Here is a 19,819-nt window from a genome sequence, read left to right as displayed (position 1 = left end):
ATTTTACTTCAATGATAGCTCCAAATTCTCTCTCCCACCTTCCCATTCCCTTTCTTCTCTTGAGGAAGCAAGAAAAGTGATATCTATTATAAGCATGGATAGTCAAGCAAAAGAAAAATTGCCAAATTAGGCATGTAAGGAGTAAAACACTAAAATTACTTGAGTGCCTTCATGTTTTGAAGAACTTAATGGCTTTTCAGTCTTGACTTCATAACCGTTGTCGCTTGAGGCTCCCTCTACGCTCCTGCGCAGCAGGATCATCTGTGTCTGCTCTTCACAGTCATCTTCACTTGACAGCTCATCTGAAACTCCATTTCCTAAACGTCTATAACCTTCCTGAAAAGGAGATAAGAATACCCTCAATGGGAAGAGTATAGAGTACTTCTTGAAGCCATAAACCGAGGTGAAGACCAAAATACAACAACAAACACAACTTAGAGCTACTCCTTGATGCTGGTAGAGAACTATCTTACTTAATAACAAATGTACTAAAGTTAATTTCAATTACTACTAAGGTCTAAGAAATGCAAAACTATAAATTAAATATATTGTCAGTTTTATAATGTCTTCTAACTAGGTGACTCCTTAAAATATTCCTGGGGTGTGATTCATTAACCCACATATAATTTTCTATCAAAAAGACAGAAATTTCCCCTCACCTAGTCTGTTTATCATGGTAAGATCAATGGGCTCAGAAACACTTTCTAATCCTGAGGATTGTAAACAACCTACAATCTTCACTGAATGGTTTGCTTTTACATTTCTTGTGACTTCTAGGTTTAGCTTATTTGATAAAAAGATTATATACAAAACTAAGTAATCTATTTATCACGAATTTCTAACAGAGTACAAGGTTGGAGCCAATGAATAGGAAAGGGAAGATTTTAAGGATACAGTCCTCATTTAAATCTTACCTGTCCCTTCTCCCCATCTGAAAGTTTTGCTTTCTCTCTTGCTTGCCACATTCGGGGATGTTTTTTCTTTGTGCTGAGATTCAAACAAGTTGGAGTACTTTCAGTTTCAATTCCTTTGTCAGTTAATAATTTTACTCTTTTTGTCCGACTGAAGAAAATTGGAAAGAAATAATCATAAACTATATAGGTTCTAAAAAGCATTTATCTTCTAAACTCACTCTTCTCTGTTGGCTGTATATCAAGTCACGTGTTTTGAATTATACATACATTTTCTTTAAGTGACTCTGTGTAGTCCCTAACTTGGTAAGAGATAGGAAGGCAATATTCAGCCAAATCAATAGAGAGGAAGGTTTATAATTTCCACTCATCTTCAAATGCCGTACCAACTTCTGCTTCTATACTTTGGATCATGTCATGCCCCAGCCTAGAACAACTTCTCTTCCCCTCTGCCCCAATGCCTACCTAAACATTACACATCCTTCAAGGCTCAACTCAATTCTTACCTCCTCTAGGACATCATCTCTTAGTACTGTATTCCACATTAATTTCTCCTGTGAATTACTATGGCCTTTAAATAGTACCACACAATATACTGCCTTGGATTATCCTTCTCTGATTGCATCATATACATTAATTTCCCTGACTCAACAATTGAAAAACCTCAAGAAAAGGGACCATGACACATTTCCTTTGTAGCCATTCCCTAACAGTATCAAGCACAGGGGCAAGCACTCAAGTACTGATGGATTCAACAACATCAGTTTAACACATATTTATTAAGTACTACCATGTGCTGGGCACTAAGGATACAAATAGGAAAAATGTTAAAGAGGTGAAATAAACATACAAAGATGAAAAACAACACAGTCCCTGTTCCTGAGGAGTCTAATGATGGGTGGGTGGGTGGGGGTGATAGAATATAATACATATGCAAATAAATGATTAACAAAGCAGAGTGTAATAATCAAACAAAAAAAGGCTGGCAAAATATTAGGAGAACTTTAAGGAAAGAAAGATCGCTTTTAGCTAAAAGTGGGGAAGGTGATGGAGTGTGGCAAGGGGGACAGAATAGAGGAAAACGTCACAGAGCAAAGTGACATCTGAGTTAAGCCCAGAAGGAAGACAGAAACCTCAACAGATGTTAGTGAGGTTGAGAGTCTGTTCCAAACATGGAAGATGCCCTGAATAAAAGCATAGGGATGATTGTACCATATTACCAGAAAAAGAGAAAGTCAGCGGACATAGGTTTGAATCCTGGCATTTATTTTCTCTGTGACCTTGAAGAAGTCATGTAAACTCTATGGGCCCCAGGTTCCTCATGGGAAAGTGAAGGGGTTGGTCACTAAATGGTCTAATTGATGATCCTGTGATCTTAAGGAGGAGACACGGAGAGTAATCCAAGTTCACTGAAACAATCAGTGAAAGGGAATAATACAAACGAAAGCTAGATAAGCAGGCTGGTGCCAACATGAAGAAGGCCTTGAATGCCAGGGTCAGGAGTTTATTCTGCAAGCATTTGGCATTTAAAGAGTTCTGAATAAAGAAGCAATCAGAGTAGTGCATTAAGAAGATCAGTGTGATATCACTATGGAAGATATACCAGAAAGAGGATAGAACTGAGACAAGATGATTGGTTAGGAGGAGATTATAATAGTTTGGGAGAAGACAAGTGAGGGTCTCCATTAAGTAGTGTGGAAAGAAAGGGCCAGATGTGTGACAGTTTAGGTGTCCAAGACATGGGAGAGACATTAACAGAAGTAGAGAAATGAGGATAAAGAGAAGGTTTATATTAGAAAGACAATATTAAGTCTAAGCAGTTAGCAAACAATTCAGGTACAACTGTCCAGCAGACAGGATGAACTTCTAAGATGATGAAACAGAAACTTTTGAGCTATCTGCACAGAGATGACTGCTAAAGCCATGGAAAAGATGAGTTCACCAAGAAAAACGTGTAAGCAGAGGGAGAAAATGTGTATAGAACAAAACCTTGGGAGGAAGGTAACGAAGCAGCAAAGAGGGCAGAAAGAACAGTCACAGTTTCCCTAATTCAATGAGAACATCAACTGATGAGTATGAAAATACCTTATAGCTACAGACAAATTAATAAGATACAGCTGTATTTTTATTACTAAGTCATCAAGACAGTAAACAATTTTTAAGCCAAAGGTTCAAGGCAAAACTGACCCTACGTCCCATTCCTGCTAAGCTTTACCTCTACTAACTGTCACAATGGAAAACTAGAATCTAATTCCTCTTAACCTGCTCCAAAATTGTTAGCTGAAATAAATTAGGGTGTTAACACTCCCAAGGGTATTTGGATTTTAATAGGAGGTTTCTGAAAACTAAAAGCCTTTAAAACACAAAGTAATGAATCCAGGTACCAAGACAAGCAGTATTAGATTAGTGGGGCAAAGAGGTCTTTAGAGAACCCTTAAAATTACACCACAAAGCCTACCTAGAGTGCTACTCTTGGAGTCAGAAGACCTGGCTTCAAGTGCTGGCTCCCCTTTCTATTAGCTTTAGAAGAAGTTTGCTTAACCTCTCTGAGTCTCGCTATCATCTATAAAAGGATGTTTTAGTTATTGTAAGGATTAAATGTGAATGTATATGAGGTGCTTTATAACTATAACTCACTATATAAAAGTAAACTATAATTGAAAAACCAATTCTGATTGTGTAGCTATTACATGTAAGTATGAATGTAAATATGAACTCAAACAAAATTCCAATGTAAGACTTCCCACCTGTTGCAAAAGAGAGTCCCCCAAAAACCACCACTTAGGGATGCAGATTCCGAAGATTCTACTCCTCTGACTTTATCAGAGCAGTTGTAACTTCCACATTCTCTGCTCCCATCACCATTTACAGTTTTGCGTAATTTTCTACAAAAGAACATTTCAACAACTTCAGATTATTCAAACCCTTCTCTCTTCTGCCGCATTGAACATCCAATTACTCAAGATTATGCCAAGAAACAGAGCTATACATACTTTAAATCTGCATACTTTTGCAACAAACCACCATCTTCCTGACATCATGTACAGTCAAACCTACATAGCGAAGGAAGATGACACACCAAGAACACATGAGATTTAGACAATGGGGTGAGGAAACTATTGGCAATATATAAAGTCCCAAATCCAAAGTCCTATGGAAGTGGGTGGCCTAAGATATCATTTTGCTTAATCACAAAAAAGTCAATCAGTATTGAGAAGCATGTTCGGTAACAAGTGCAGGCCAAAGTTGTCTTCACATATGCAAAAGAGTCTCTTCAAGCACATCAATAGACAGCACCAGCATCAACAGCAGTTAACTTCAAATACAAGGATGAGCAAAAAATTAAAAAACAAACAAACAAAAAACACCCAGACCTAGGGAAGGCCTAGGCAAAAGAAATCTGTCCCAGAATTGAAAGACTGGAGCTAATATACAGATGTAGTAATGGTCATAGATGTCTTTTTGCTGACATCCGATCCAGATGGATAGAACATGCAGCAAATACTAATGACTGAGACAAAGCACTTCATTTTCATAGAAAGCTTATCAAGTTGTTTGGCTGTGATGAAATTTAATTCTCCTTTTTTGACATAAAAACAAAATTGATAAATAGTATTCAAAAATAAGAATACACCAATATTCACTGTAACCAAACAAAAAACTTATAAGATGATATGTGCAGAATTATACGGATTAAGTGGAAAAATGAGATAAACATTTGGCTACCTAAAAAACATGTCTTTTACCATGACTAAAACCCAAACTGTGAAACTACCACTTGAATTTCAGTTATATGTAATAAAGTCAAATTAAATCAACTTCTGTTATAGCTTAGCTTTAGAAATTGTGTTTAAGGGTATCAAAGAAGGGAAAGAGGCAGATTTAAAGCATGTTGAATGCTACAATAACATGCTAAACTTTTCATTATAGTCAATTTTCACCCACTTTTGATTGGGAAGTTGGATTTGAGAAAAGATTGCTTGCATGCACCATTATAAAAAGATTAGTAAAACTGAATGTCATAAAATTCACAGATCCAGTGATGGCCTAGAATATGTTATCATCCAAAGATCGGCCTAGCTAAGCTCTGAGAAGATCGTCACCATGGTGAATGTTTTGGCCAGAAAAATACTTAAAGAGAGTCTACCAAGTCAAACAGAGTTTACAGTCTTTGCTGGCAGAGAAGTGAATTCACAGTGAATGCCATTACATTTAATTTTTAAAAGAATCATTTAGAGTTAAAGAATCCCAACTCAAAATAGGCTAAAAGTTCATAGGCAAATTGACACATGAGGATAATTTTTATAATCATTCATTATAAAAATCACAGAAAACAAAGCTGGAAAGAGGCATAAGAGTAAAGATGCATAGATTTCCATCCATGAATTTTTTAAACTTGTACATCAAATATCTCTTTCCAGAAAAATATAATTACAAATATAATTTCTCATTTTACCTCCTCCTCCGGTTTCCATTGGTTCCTGAAGGTTTAGCAATCTGAGTGGAGACTATTTGACAGTGGACAGTTCCCATCAATAGCATAAGGCACATTGGACCAATCACTTCACTTACATTCACAACAGGCATTACGAAATACAACACAAATGCTATAACTGAAAAGGAGAAGTTTCAGAATGTGAAAAACTATACTGAGGAGTACCTTTAATTGATGTCCAAGTACTCTTAATTATTAATTTTAGAATATTCACCATTCTACTAAAGTTTCAAAGTACATATATGTAATTTTCCCAAAGAAATTTATTTACCTATTAACTGGCAATAAAATTCTATGAAAAGCTATATGAATAAGGTCTAGGCATAAGCACCAAAGGTTGTGTTTTTTGGCATTATGCACAATTTTTCTTTTTGAAGAGAATAAGCCATGAAAAATTATGATATCCATATATAAATAATTCTAATTAACTCATCAGGATTTAAGAGTTTTGGAAAGTTGAGAGGAAAATTTAGGTTATAAAATGGACTAAAATAAGTTACATCCAACAGATACTGAAAATGCAAGCTAGTCTCATTCCTTGCCCCTTTTTCTGAGAGGTGGGACAGTGTAATGAATTGAGTGACAGATGTGAAGTTAGGAAAAGCTGGGTTCAAAACCTGCCTCAGGTACTAAGTGTGTGATCCTGTATAAGTCGCTTCACCTTCATGGGCCTCAGTTTCTTCATGTGTAAAATGAAGGGATTGGATTCAATGACCATCTAGTTTTAATCTATGATCCTATGAACCATTTCTAATAAACCTTAATCAAACCTCAAAGGACTACTAGAAATTCCACCAAATCATAAAACACAACTCATATATTTGAAAAGCCACATGAAATCCTCACTTGAGAGATATTATGAAGATAAAAAGCATCATGTATATAGGAGAGCCTCACCAAATTTATGAAGTCAAATTAAAAATTGACAGTCAAGTCTACTTGACACCGTAGACGTGTCAGCAAGGCTATGCGGACAGCAGGACCCAGACCTTCAGACTACAGTGTGAGACCAAGGCAACCCAGATTTAAAAAACCATGTCTATATCAGTTTGAGCAAATTTATGTTACAAGATCATTTCCCTGGGGATATTATTATTCGTAAAGCTACAAACCAAGGAAACGTATATTTTTAGGTGCTGTCTTGTCTAGAACAAAGCAATGGACAGAAAACATTGTGGCAGTTTCTATCACTTGTCATGACTTTTATAATTCCAGCAATTAATCAATAAACATTAGGTACCTACTCTGTGCCAGGCACTGTGCTAAACAAAAGGATGGTACAGAATGTTCCCAATTTTAATATGTGTACTTGGACACCACGTGCTAAAGTGGATCACTGTAAAGTATCATCTTTATGGTACTGAAATTGATTCTGTATGCAACTTGGTCTTAGTCATTCCAATAAACAAGTGCTAAGGGACACTGAGGCACGGTAATGGGTGCTGGGGATATAGAGAGCAAATACAATACTAACCTTGCCCTCAAGAATGTTATGGTCTAATCCAGGGGCCATGACATATTCAAAAGATACCAGGTAGAATGTGATGGGTACAAAAGTCTATGGAGGGAGAAAAGCCTTTCAGTTGGGGAGAGGAAGGACATGAGGTAGGGAAGAAAGGGACTATTTCCTTGAGAAAGTGGTACTTCAGAGCACCAGACTGATGAAATTATAAGAATGAGGCACTTACTTTGTATCTATTTTGTATACATTTATGTCAGTACATGTTGTTTCCCTCAACAGAATTTAAGTTTCCTGAGGGTAAGAACATCTTTGTGTTTATATACTTAATGCTAGGCAGTGCCTGGCACACAATAGGTACTTAATAAATGCTTACTTATTGACTGAGGAAGGAGTGTGTTCCTGACATTGGCTAGATCAGAAGAAATCATGAAATTAACAGATAAAAGGCACAATAAGCGAAACATAGGTCTTTATGAGACCATATCAAATGAGTGGAATGGCAAAAATGTGAAACAGCATAGACGGTCACCCAAAAGTTGTTCAACACTTTTATTTACCTTGCATGAGGTAAAGCAGCAGTAGCCAAATAAAGATTCGTAAAGAGGTGACTTGAATCCACCATTTGCTGAACAATGGAAAACAAATAACCCTAACAATTCCCTTCCGAGTCAGTGATGTCCATGGAATTTCAGGTTTGGCTTTGGCAAATGTTGAGCCTTGAAACAAACAAAGTGACACACATTTCAACTTGTCAGTCACCACACACACTTCACTGATTTATTATACATTTAAACAAATATGGACAGCATAGTAGGTACTTAGGAAAAAACAAGGATAAGCAGCACAGTTTTGCGGTTTATGAAGCTCGATAGTACCTATCCAAAATGGCAAAGGAAGCAAGTACTATTATAACCTCATTTTACCACTGGTGAAACAGTCGCAAAAGCTAAGTAACTGCATGGCTAGTAAGTGTTAAGAGTAGGATGTGAACTCAGGTTTCTCCTGAATATAATCTAGTGCTCATTCCACTCTATGAAGGTGCCTCAAGAAGTGTGAAGTGTTACAAGTTTCTTGTTGTGTGGGAATGGGGGCACAGCAGGGGGGTGGGAGAAAGGAGATTGGACAATGCAGCAAACACTGTGTGACACTGGGTAAGTCACTTCATCTTCATGGGCCACTGATTTTTGTCATGTTTTTACTTGGGAGAAAATAGAGAAGTCTTCACATGAGTGGTAGCATTTGAGGAGGCCTTGAAAGAAATGTAAGATTTCAACAGGTGAGCAACAATACTTTAGGTGTAGGAAGGTAGGAGCACAAACATAGACATGGGGAAGTACAGATGTGTTTGAGGAGTGATGATCTGTCTAATTTGGCCTCAAACACAGAATATATAAGGGCAAGTCGTATGAGACAAGGCTACAGAGGTAAACTGAATCCAGATGGTGGAAGGTCTTGAATGCCAAGTTAAGGAGATTATATTTTATTCTACAGATAATGGTTTAACAACAGTAAGCAAACTAAAGAGTTTTTATTTTTGAAAGCAGGGGCAAAATGATCACAATTATACATCACAGACATGCATCTAGTAATAATGGAGGTCGGGGGCTCTTAATGCTTTTTTGAGTCATGGATCCCCTTCTCAGAATAAAATTTTTAAATGAATAAAATTAAATGCTTAAGATTATAAAGGAAACCAATTATATTAATAATAATAACAGTTATCAAGATATTTTTACAAGTTCCTAAACCCTCAGGTTAGCAATCCTTGGTGTAAATAATGGATGGGACTGAGGGGAGAAAGGGAGACAGAAAAACTTGTTAGGAGGCTATTCTAGTAGAGGTGAGAAGTAATTTGGGCCTAAATCAAGGCAATAGAAGAATGAAAAAGAAAGGGTGAATGCAAAATATATTGCAGTGCTTGCAGAGATAGGACTTGGCAATTATGATTGGATGTAGATGACAACAGAAAAGGAAAAAATCAGAGATGACAAAGTTCATTGGTTGAGTAGGAAAATGGTGGTAATAGGAACAGAAAAGGAAAAGTTAAAAGAAAATAAAGGCTGGGGGGCAGGAAGAGGATGGGTTTGATTTTGGACGGGCTGAGCTGAAGGTATCAACAGGACAGACAGGTGAAAAGGTGAACTAGTGTGAAATGCAGGTAGCTTGAGGTGGGTCAGGACTAGAGATACAAATCTGATGCATATGTCTACAATTTTATCACTCTAATATCAATTAGTAATAGGTTAAACACCAAACCAGAAACTTAAAAGTTGGCACAAAAGGAAGTCTTACAAACTATTTCCCATCTTCTTTGTTCCCCTCCTCCCCTTAGTCCTCACCCGTCTGGGCCTGACAGTCTCAAAGAGGTCTAGTACACTCTCTTTTAAAGCACTCCCACTCCAAAAACCTATTTTATCCCAGGGTGGACTCAGCAGAACTCTTTAATGTTTGCCCTTCCAAATTTATAGCATAATTTATAGCAAGGCAGGATTAAGGAAAAAAAAAATCACTAAAAATGGTGAACTACTATGACCATTGTATCATGACTCTGCAAGTAACAGAAGAGGAAAAGAAATTCTGTAAATTAAAAAAAAAACCATTATTATCATAAGGACAACATATTGACAATGGTTTTTAATTAATAAAAGCTTAGAACAGATTAAGAATTGTACTGATTTTAGAACCCACCTCTGATTAAGTCCACATCAATCAAGTCGGGCTTTATGTGGCCTGTCTTTTTTGGTTTGTTTTTGAAACCCTAGGATTTTAAAGAAAAATAACTTTTAAAACAGAAAGAATCATCTATGTTTATATTTCTTTACATGATTGGGTCCACAGAAAGAACTTTAATCCTAAAATTCTTTCAAAGCACCTGAATCTATTTTTCAATTTTCCCAATGAGATCTTTTGAAAGCCTGTTTTCTCTAGCAGTTTATCTTAAGGAACTCTATCACCCAATAGTCATCTTAGAAAATGAGTTACTAAATACCGTGAAGTTTTTTCCCCTAAAAATATTAATATGCAAGCAATCTCTAAGGAACACTTTTTGTGTCCCAGAATTTCTATTAAAAAATTTTTTTTATTCATCCAGAATGGTAGCAGTCTTACAATTAACTATCTTAATGCAGAGATGAGAGGCAGCCTGGTGTAACGGACAAGTAGCCAGATCTGGGTACAAGGCCCACCACTGACACACACAAGTGTGAGCTGACACATACAGGTGTGAGCTGATGCATACAGGCGTGAGCTGACACATGCAGGTGTGACCCACAGCAAGTCTATTTTAACCTCATGGTGTTCTAGCCAATATTCTAAGACTACATATTACAGAGAAGGTGCTGACGTGAATTAGTAGCAGAAAACAAACAATCATAGGTCTTGTCCCTATTTCTAACACAGCTTTTGTAATAGCTTAGAAAGAAATTTCACATTTTGTAAGTGTCACGATCCTCTTAGTGATGTTCTGATTCCACATATTTAAGTATACCAAATTTATGTCATCTATAAGCTTATATAGGAAAAATGACCAGCATATCCATGACGTCTTCCATCTTTCCACTTCAAGCTGTCATTTTCACATTTCTTGCCTCCCCGCTGAAAGTTAGTACTCTAAAGCAACTGAATCTGAACTTCAACCAAAGAATCATGATTAGATAGCACTTTAATGTGGAAACACTCCTGATCGAGACATAATGGAAGATTAAAATGTTTAGTCTTTAGAATTGAAATATAAATAAAATTGACTTAAGAATTTACTAACTGCACTTCCATTCTGTGTGCATTCAGTATTTATCTTTCATTCTACTTAACTAAAAAGATATATAGAAAAGTCGGCTGTCGAAAAAACTCTATTACAAAAATTTTCTAAATTTCCTCAAAATATAAAAGACACAATTTGTTACAGTAGAAAACATTTTGGCCAAGATGCAATAAAATTATAATTAAAGTGGCACCAAATTTTGTCATTTTTTTAAAAGGCACACTCTGAAAAGATTTTTAATCTCTTATTAACAAGATGCAAAATACTAATGACAAAGCATTAACGACAATACATAACATACTCCAAATCAGATACAAAATAAAAATATTAAAGTAAAAATATAGTGCAGCATCAGAAATTGGCTATATGATCATTTACCTCAATATTATTTTGCTAAGGATCCTCAAACTACCTTTATACTTCCTAGCTTTATGGTCAAGATAATTGTTTTTTTTTTAACTTACTAGAAGCCTTACATAGTAATATCTATAAAGTATTATAATATCCTTCAAATTCATACTGAATCCATAAATGCTTAGTAAATGTCTCCTATATATGAAACACTGCATAAGCATGGGGATACATTGATGAAATAAGAAGCAGATTTCCCTTGAAAGAGCCTGCATACTAGTGGCAGGGATAAGAAATATCTTTATATATGGCCTATGAGAGTTCTGAGGTGAAAGAGCTCATTTTCAGCTAGATTTATTAGGGAAGACATGGAGATGGTGGCACCCACTAGGTACTGGAAGAAGGAAGGAGGGCTAGTAACAGGCGGAGACAGGAAGAATGAGGAGTACATCCCCAAAACACAAAACAGTAAGGACAAAGGCAAGAAAACAGGAGAAGGCAAGATGAAAACAGGAGAGGCCAGAGAGCTGGTAGTCCAGTTTGTCTGAAAGAGAGCCTATGAAAGGGAGTAAGTGATGATATGGCTAGAAAGGCCAAATTATATAGGGCCTGAATACCAGGATGAGAGGTTTCTATTTATTCTGTAGAGGATGGAGAACTACTAAAAGTTTCAGAGTAATCGTAAGAAGTACTCACATTTATGAGTAGTACATAGGATCTGCCTTAGACCCAGTAGGTATTTATAAATGCTTAATAATTTAATTGAATATATAGGACTTTAAGGTTTACAAAGCATTTTCCTTACAACCTTGTGAGACAGATAGTAGTATCATAGATTAGGAAGCTTACAAGTACAAGCGCGTGAAGAATGGATTGAAAATAGTAGAAAACAAAGAAATACCAGTTAAAAGAGCGTCATAATAGAGGAGTGTCTGAACTAGGATGGTTTGTAGTGGCAGTGGAGAGGAGAGGCCAATGGAAAAAAATGTGAGAACCAACTGCATCTGGAGGAAGAGAGCACAAAGAGTTAGAAATGACTACAAAGTTTCAAGCACCGGTAAAGTGGAAGAGGCAATATTGTGGCAAAGAGGAGAATTAGGGGGAGACAAGTTTGGGGAGAGTAACATAAATTCCTTCTTTGACCTGCTGAGTTAGTAGCGCTGTTGGGACATAGCTGGCAAATTATGCAGCGTGTTTGGCAAAGCATTTTACAAACATTGTTCCATCTGAACCTAACAACAACTTTGAGACAGACACCAGGGGGAAGGGAGGGAACAAGCATTTATACAGAATCGACTATGTGCCAGGCGCTTGGCTAAGCACTTTACAAAAACAATCTCATTTACTAAAACAGGCATTATTCCTCTATTTTAGAAGAAGCTTTGAGGTTAAATGTCTTGTCCACTGTCACCAACGTGGGGTTTTGATTTTCTTTTTGTTTTTTAGAATAGGAGAAGATTCAAACATGTTTGTATAATGAGGCAAAGAAGCCAGAGGAAAGAGACTGAAGATGTATTAGAGAGAGGAGGATCGAGGGAACAAGATATAAGAAACAGGAAGAGATGGAATCAAGGGCACAGATGGAAAGACCATCCTTAGCAAGGAAAAAAGCCCTGAGTAAAGGAAGAAAGAATGGATGACAGCACAGAGATTTGGAGAGAAACGGACTGGAGAGATGAAGATTTGCTCCATTTCACTTTTGATGGTCTTAATTTTCTTGTTGGGAAGGTTCAGGAGGTTCTATGCTTCAGAGAGAATTTGACTTTTATTCTAAAGTCACTTCAGTCTGAAATTATGTTAAATGATTTTTAAATGAAATTAATCATAACCATGCCTTATATGATCACAGACTTAGAAATAAAAAGAACCTTAGAGGTCATTATTAAGTCCAATCCTCTCATTTCCCAGGACACTTAGGCCCAAGAAGGTTGTGACTTGCCCAGGGTCACAAAGCTACTAAGTGTATGAACAGAATTCAAAATCAGGTCTTTCTGACTCCCAATACAGTGCTCTACCCACCACACAATGGTGTTTAAATAAAAAGGGCTACATTTATCCATATATGTTTCCCCCACAAAAAGGATTATCTTGTATCCTACAAAGAATAAAAATTGTACACTTTGCTTGATATAACTTTACACTAGATAACAGAAATAGGACAATACTCAAATTCAACATTTATTGTTGCCTAATATGTGCATGGCACATGCTAACTTAGGGATACAAAAACAAAGGATGAACAGACATTACACACCCTTAGGGACTTTATATTCTACTAGGGGGAATATGACATGCACATAAATAAACACAAAGAGCTTTGAAGACAGAAAGAACATTGATAAGTGAGGAAGAAGTAAAGGAGACTACCCAGGGGAGGTGGTACCTGGTCTAACACTTGAGATAAACCAACAAGCATTCATTGAGCACCTGCTACGCATGCCCAGCCCAGGGCTAGGCACTGAGGATTCAAAGACAAAACCAAATAGTACTTCTCCTCAATTCAATTGTGTATTGTACAATATACAAAGTAAATGCAAAGTAAATTCAGGAAGGAGGCACCAGCAATTAAAGGGGTTATCAGGAAGAGCCTCATGTAGAAAATGGATGGAATTGAGTTAGAAGGAAACAAAGAATTCTAAGAGGTAGAGGAGATGACATGGGAATGCATTTCAGGCATGGGGGACAGACAGTTCATGCAAAGGCTCACAGATGGAAGAAGAAACATCATAGATGAAGAAAAGCAAGACAGCCAGTTTGACTGTATGGAAGAGCAAGAACAAGGGACAGTAATGTATAATGTGGGGTCGCAAACAATCAGACTCAAACTGACTCAATAACAAACATTAAATATGACAAGAAAGGTAGGTGGAGCTAGATTTGGCAGGCTTTAACTGCTCGGGGAAGGAGGGCAGGGGAGTGTCTGAATTTTATCATAGAAGCAGTAGGAAGCCACTCAAGATTTTTGAGCAGGGAAGTAACACTGTAAGAATGATCTTTAAGAAAAATTCTTTTAGAGCTGTGGAAGATAGATTGAAGAAGGAAGACAATGTGGACAAGGAGACCAGTTAGGATGCCACTACAATAATCCAGGCAACAGACAATAAAGGTGGTAGTATTATCAGCAAAGAGAAGGGGGTAGATTTCCAAAATGTTACAGAGGTTGACTGGATAAGACTGGGCAACTGACTGAATGTGGGTGGTGAGGGAAAGGCAAGAATCAAGACAAACACTGCGTGGCCAAAAACCTGTGTGACCAGGAGGACAGTAGTTCAAGGTCCTGGAGAAGGGTAGTTTAAAGGGGAAGAAAATGCATTCCCCTTTGAACAACACAGATCCCAGATATCAAGGCGATATCCCACATTATGCATTAAAAAACTAAGCTATGGATAGAAGCAGGATCAACAAAACCAGCTTACCTTTATCTGGGTCTGTTCAATAGATTTTTCCCATATCTGCTGATCATATGCTCCAATCTGTAACAGACAACAGGTTGCTCAAATGACCTAAATTAAATAATTAAATTTAAACCAAATCCTGCCAAAAACCTCGTGAAAACTAGTGAAAAGGTCATTTAAAAAAAAACTTGCTGGAAAAACACCTATGCGGCCTTGGGTTTTAAAGAACCAATATTTCTAAGGATAATACTATTATTCACAATGCTCTAATGACTAGTTTAAATATTTTTTAAAGGGAGTCGGATTGCCTACATATTGAGCTTTGATCGGATATTCCAGTTTCTTAAGAAAATTACCAACTGAGGAACTAGAGGAAAGCAACAGATAAGGGCTTATTATATATGGCACAGTAGTAAAGATGGGAACCTTTCTTAGAAACAAACTGGGATTTCCACCAGGTGTGTGGTTGGGTTGGGAAAGTGACTGGGAAGAGTGAACCACTCATCCGCTATTCCAGCCGTCGGGGTCCGAGGGGGTAACGGCTTCCCTGGACGACGGGCCGGAGATCAAAGCGCCGAGCACAGAAGCATCCTCTGCGGGACGGGAAGAGTTCCTTTCTAGGGTGCGGGCGGAGTGGGGGCAGGGAGGGCGGGTCATCCCAGGTTCCAGCTGCGGGGGCTAGAGACAGACCCCAGATAAGACCCCAGGCTAGAGCGGGAGAGCCGGGTGCGAGGTGCCCAGAAGAGGAGCACAGTCAGCTGAGGCCCCGGCCGAGCTGCAGGCGCCCCTCCCCCCGGGGTGGGGGAGGGGCTCGCTCACCTTCTTTTGGTACCAAGAAATGGCATCTCTCTCATTTGCGTCCATCTGTGTCTCCAGAGAATGGGATTTCACGGAGAGCTAGGGAAAACGCGTGAGCGGGGCGGGCAGTTGCCGGGCTCGGGCTCGGAGGCCGCCTCTCCCTCCCCGGGCCTTTCCCGGGGTCTGGGTTGAGGCGGCGGCCGCGGCGGCGGCGGCGGCAGCAGCGACTGCGGCGGCGGCGGCGGCGGCGGCGACGCGCGGGGATGCCCCGGGGGAGGGGGCGTCAGCCGGGTGGGGACGAGGGCCGGCTGCCGGGGCTCACCGTCTCCCCAGACCGCCTCGCCTCTCCCCCACCCTCTCCGACAGTAGAGCTCTCACCTGGTGCCGGTTGCCCCTCAGTTCGGCGGCCGGGACCGCTATTTTCAGTGGTCCCGGCCCGACCGCAGGGCCCTCAGGCCACATCTTCCCCCAGAGGAGGAGACACCCGCGGGGGCGGTTACCATGGAGACCGCGGCGCCCGCTCCAGCCTGCCGTCGGCCGGCCGGGAGCGGCGCCCGCGCCGTGCGTGCGTCCGCCGCCGTCTGCCGTTCTGCGTGCTCGCCGAGCCGCGGGGGGAGGGGCAGGTGCGTCGGGGGACAGCCGGTTGCCCCGGAAACCAGGGGCTATGAGGCCGAGCTAGCGCGCCATTGGGCAGAGGGGCAGAGACCGGGATAGCTGGGCGGGGGAGCCACGTCCAGGCAGCGAGTTTGTCTCCCAGCTTCCGAGAGTCCTCGGACAGAGGCCGCCCCAAGCGCTTCCTCCTGGCCGACTTCCGGAACGGAGAGGCTGGCTCCGCCCCCGGGCGCCGGCTCCTGCGGGAAGCGAGCTGGGGCGGGGCCGGAGCGCAGACCCCGGCCTGAGCCGGCAGCCCGGAGAAGCCTCCGGCCCCCTCCCCGGAGAGGTTTGAAAGTGCACGCCAGCCGTAGAATGGTAGCAAACCAATTCTTTTGACACCCTTCCCCCCCATACAAGTTACGGGACCTTCGGATTGGTGGACCCCAAGTAAGGAATTCGCGCTTCAGAATCTAATTAGGCAGGAAGGCCAGGCGTCGGGTCAGGCCACTTGGGGAGAACAGGCCTGAGGCTGACTTCTGCTGTCTGCCGGCTTTCCCCCGGGGGCTGGACGTTGAGTGGCGAGTAAATGAAAAGCGCGGGTCGATTTAATGCGATTAATTCTGACACCTGAAATTGATGAGCTGTGGATGCACTATCTTTGAGGGTTGTAGCTTTTTAAATCATTCCGTTACAACCAATTCTAACAGCTTTTTTCTATTTATGTGCTTAAAACTCTGTGTTCCTTATTCTATAATCTTGTGGACTAAGAAGGGCAAAGAAAGCCAACTCGGGTTATTTTTAAAATTAAGGCTATGAAAAAAAGGATAAATAACAAGCGGCATTCTTTAAACACATGAGAATTTTAAAGCCGTAAAGACCTTGAATATTTTAAGTTCAAACTTCTCTTTTTAAAGATGAGGAAACTGAGCCCCCCCACCCCCAGAAGTTAAGCAACCTGCCCCCAGTCACACATCAGGCAGGGGACCTGGAATCGGACCCATGTCTTCTGATTGCAATCTAGCGCCCTTTCCACTATACCACACAGCTGCTTTGATGTGTTTATATAAAGCATTTAAACTGAATGGCAGCAAAAGTATTTTAACTTCAAAATGCAACGTACAGCATTTGAAGTTTTAAAGATTTTAAAGCCCAGCAGAAAAAAAAAGAGGTGGGAGTGAAGCTAGATCGTTGTAGAAGCAGCACTGGGGAACTATTTTTTAATTTGCTATTTCTATCATAAGGAAATATCCCCGTATCTTCGTATCCCATTTGATTAGTGTTCAGGGCTAGTGACAGCAGTTACAACAGCAATTCAAGCAAGACGTTGATTTGTAGATCTAGGAAGGAAGTTCCATTAAGGCAACTTACCGACGATTCATACTTCTAAAACACGTGAGGGTTTACAGACTGATTACTTCATGACCATCCAATGTCAAAGTCAGTAGTACAAATATTATCTTCTTTTCTATAGACTGGGGGAAACGGGGACTTAGAGTGAGTTACTCAGTCTAATCTGAGCAAGGGGCTAGGGACTGAAGACTCAGGTTTTCTGAGGAATTTGCTTCTCCTGTTTCCCCTACTTGGCACTAAATTCTGAGAAAGAAAATCCCATCGGTCTGAATAACCAAAGATCGTCTTCCAATACCTGGTAATTTTACATTTTAATGCAGAACCTTTAAACTTTCAGAAGCATAGTGTTTATGTATCTTCGTTTTAACTTTTCAGAAGCATGGTGTTTATTTCTTCATTACGGATTCAACACAGTTTTTAAAAAATATTAACTGCCTACATGTGTAGTCTGGCAGAGTGAATAAAGCCAGCTTTGTAATCATGAAGACTCGGGTTCAGGTCCAAATTCTGACAAATACTGAGGGCACTCTAGGAAGCCATTTCTCAGTGCTCTAGGAAACTGAGACTAAGCTGCAGAGAAGGGAACCTTCACTGTTAGTTTCTTCACCCATGTATTTCCCTCTTAACAATAAAGCCACAGGCCTGCTCCCAACTGTATACAAGGCTGCCAGGTCCTGGTGTTAAAAAAAAAAGAAAACTCAAACTTCCTGTTCTCAAGAGGCTTCCATTCTGCTCAGGGGGCAAATCAACTGAAAGAAGCACCAAGCATAACCAAATACAACATGTGCCCAAATTAAGTTTCTCTCCTGGAAAATTATCTTGGTGGTGAAATGCAACCAGCTGACATACGGGGTTTTTCAGATACCTGCCAACTTCTCTTATACAGGAGGAACAATTAACATTTTTATGAGTGTAAGAAAAGTGGAAAGAATCTATTATTTTCAACAGCTCATGGGTAAATGACAGGGATTTCGACTACAAAGAGATGTTATGTTTCCAAGATTCATATACATTTGAATCTATCCACTTTATGGTATAAATGAGAGACTTTATTAAAGGACAAATCAGACTTTTGTTTATTAAAAAAATACTTTACAGGAAAAAAACCTCTATGCATTCCATTGTACTATTTTACAAAGAAATAGCTTAAACGATTTAACACGCTTAGACAGTCAGCTACAAAAAGAAATGCACTGTTAAAGGATTATTATTCACATAGATTTAGGTTTAGACTATTCATTAAAAACCTCTTTAAAACACTTGTTAATGTCAATAAACATACTAAGGCCGTACAATGCAAACAGTCCTCCAGGCAAATTATAATTTCATCTATATGCAAAGACCTCAGATAAATTAAAGCCACAGAAAAAAAGTCTTAGCTGCCGATCAAAATGGAGTTTTAGTCACAGAAAACACTATTACACGAAACTTTACAACATGTGATAGAAGTAGTACTAAAGTATTTCTTTAGAGAGAATTGAAAAGTGCTATATTAAGAGGAGGTATTCTCCTCAATTACATGCACAAGTGGATCCTAAAAAGTCTATGAACAATATGGAAGGCCATAATATTTATGGAGAGATACTTGCTCTTAAAGCAATGTAAATTTTAATCTGCAACATGAACTTTCAGGATAATAAAAGGTCCTGCTGGTGCTGAAGAAAAACATTTACCTTATGCCTTTCCTCTACCTACTACAGGACCGTTATGGCTGCAATCTGTGTATATAAAAATAAAATTCAGCACAAATGTGAACTTGAAACTAGTGGTATGTGCCAGTGAAGGTTAATTTTTTTTTTATTTTTTAAAAAAATCCTTGTGGCATTAACAAAACTTATTGGAGAGACATGGACTAGATTTTTCTATAGGTGAGAATGCAAACAGACCTTTCAGTGGCCAAATGTGGAAGAAAATTTAAAGCTCACTGTTGTTACTGTCAAGAATGCATTCACCAAATGTTTGTTTGCAGAGTTTTGGGTCCTGTCCTAACACATGGTAGCCTGTAAGTTATAAAATATTCTGTTCTAGAAGGAAATAAAATCCAGAAGGATAGAAAAGGACCTAATAAGCAACATCTTCTCCAACCACTACTAAATTTGGATTGTAAACCTAACAATATTGATTAAAATTCTTTCTTTACTAAAGTAAAATATATTCCTTAAGATAAAGTAGGGGTTAGTATTTCCTGTGTGCAATATTCCTCAGATGATATCACGCTGTCTCTAATTGGAGGAAGACCATATTTTGATTAAGTAAAACAAATTCAGGGGCATATGGACCAAGTTAAATAAGCACCCTCAAATTCACAGTTAACTTAAAAATGGGAGTTTGTTGGTTATTTGGGACACGTCCTTCCACACAAAACTCTCACACACCCATACATACACACACATACCCATAATGATAATCCATATAACTTCTACAATTGAATAATCACTAATACCCTTTTTTAAAAAAGTTCTAAATAGTAATGGTCATGGAGAGATCATAGACATGTATAACCTTTCCCTTACATAGATTTACCCTTTAATGACATAAAGTTACACTTTTAAAATGTACTTGTATAAGTTGTACTTTCACTCCTAGCACATCACTTATGAATATAAAATTGGTGGGGAGGGGAAAGAGAATGTTTAATGAGTCTGTGTTTTGTTCTGTTGATTGTTTTTTTTTTAATGGATACCATAGAGCCAACCATCACAC

General features: G+C 39.1%; 1 protein-coding gene across 5 annotated transcripts in view; it reads right to left on the bottom strand.

Annotated features, from left to right (window-relative positions):
* PHTF1 (putative homeodomain transcription factor 1) overlaps window positions 1-15,415 on the bottom strand; it is a 41,176-nt gene extending 25,761 nt beyond the window's left edge. The window contains exons 1-8 of one of the 5 annotated variants that reach the window (XM_036767852.1): window positions 15,194-15,406; window positions 14,396-14,452; window positions 9,557-9,626; window positions 7,426-7,584; window positions 5,368-5,524; window positions 3,659-3,796; window positions 915-1,062; window positions 160-336 (exon numbers count right to left, since the gene is read on the bottom strand). In XM_036767852.1, the coding sequence (XP_036623747.1) occupies window positions 160-336; window positions 915-1,062; window positions 3,659-3,796; window positions 5,368-5,524; window positions 7,426-7,584; window positions 9,557-9,626; window positions 14,396-14,452; window positions 15,194-15,238 (951 nt within the window). In that variant the 5' untranslated portion in view covers window positions 15,239-15,406. Of the gene's footprint in view, window positions 1-159; window positions 337-914; window positions 1,063-3,658; window positions 3,797-3,904; window positions 3,942-5,367; window positions 5,525-7,425; window positions 7,585-9,556; window positions 9,627-14,395; window positions 14,453-15,193 lie in introns of those variants that run through there. The other 4 variants (XM_036767855.1, XM_036767853.1, XM_036767854.1 and 1 more) reach the window with 4 other exon arrangements.
* Window positions 15,416-19,819: the final 4,404 nt, after the last annotated feature.

This window comes from Trichosurus vulpecula, chromosome 7 (assembly GCF_011100635.1).
Source record: "Trichosurus vulpecula isolate mTriVul1 chromosome 7, mTriVul1.pri, whole genome shotgun sequence".
NCBI classification, from domain to species: domain Eukaryota; kingdom Metazoa; phylum Chordata; class Mammalia; order Diprotodontia; family Phalangeridae; genus Trichosurus; species Trichosurus vulpecula.
The sequence above is the reverse complement of the archived record's forward strand: the minus strand, read 5'-3'. Positions and strand labels throughout refer to the sequence as shown.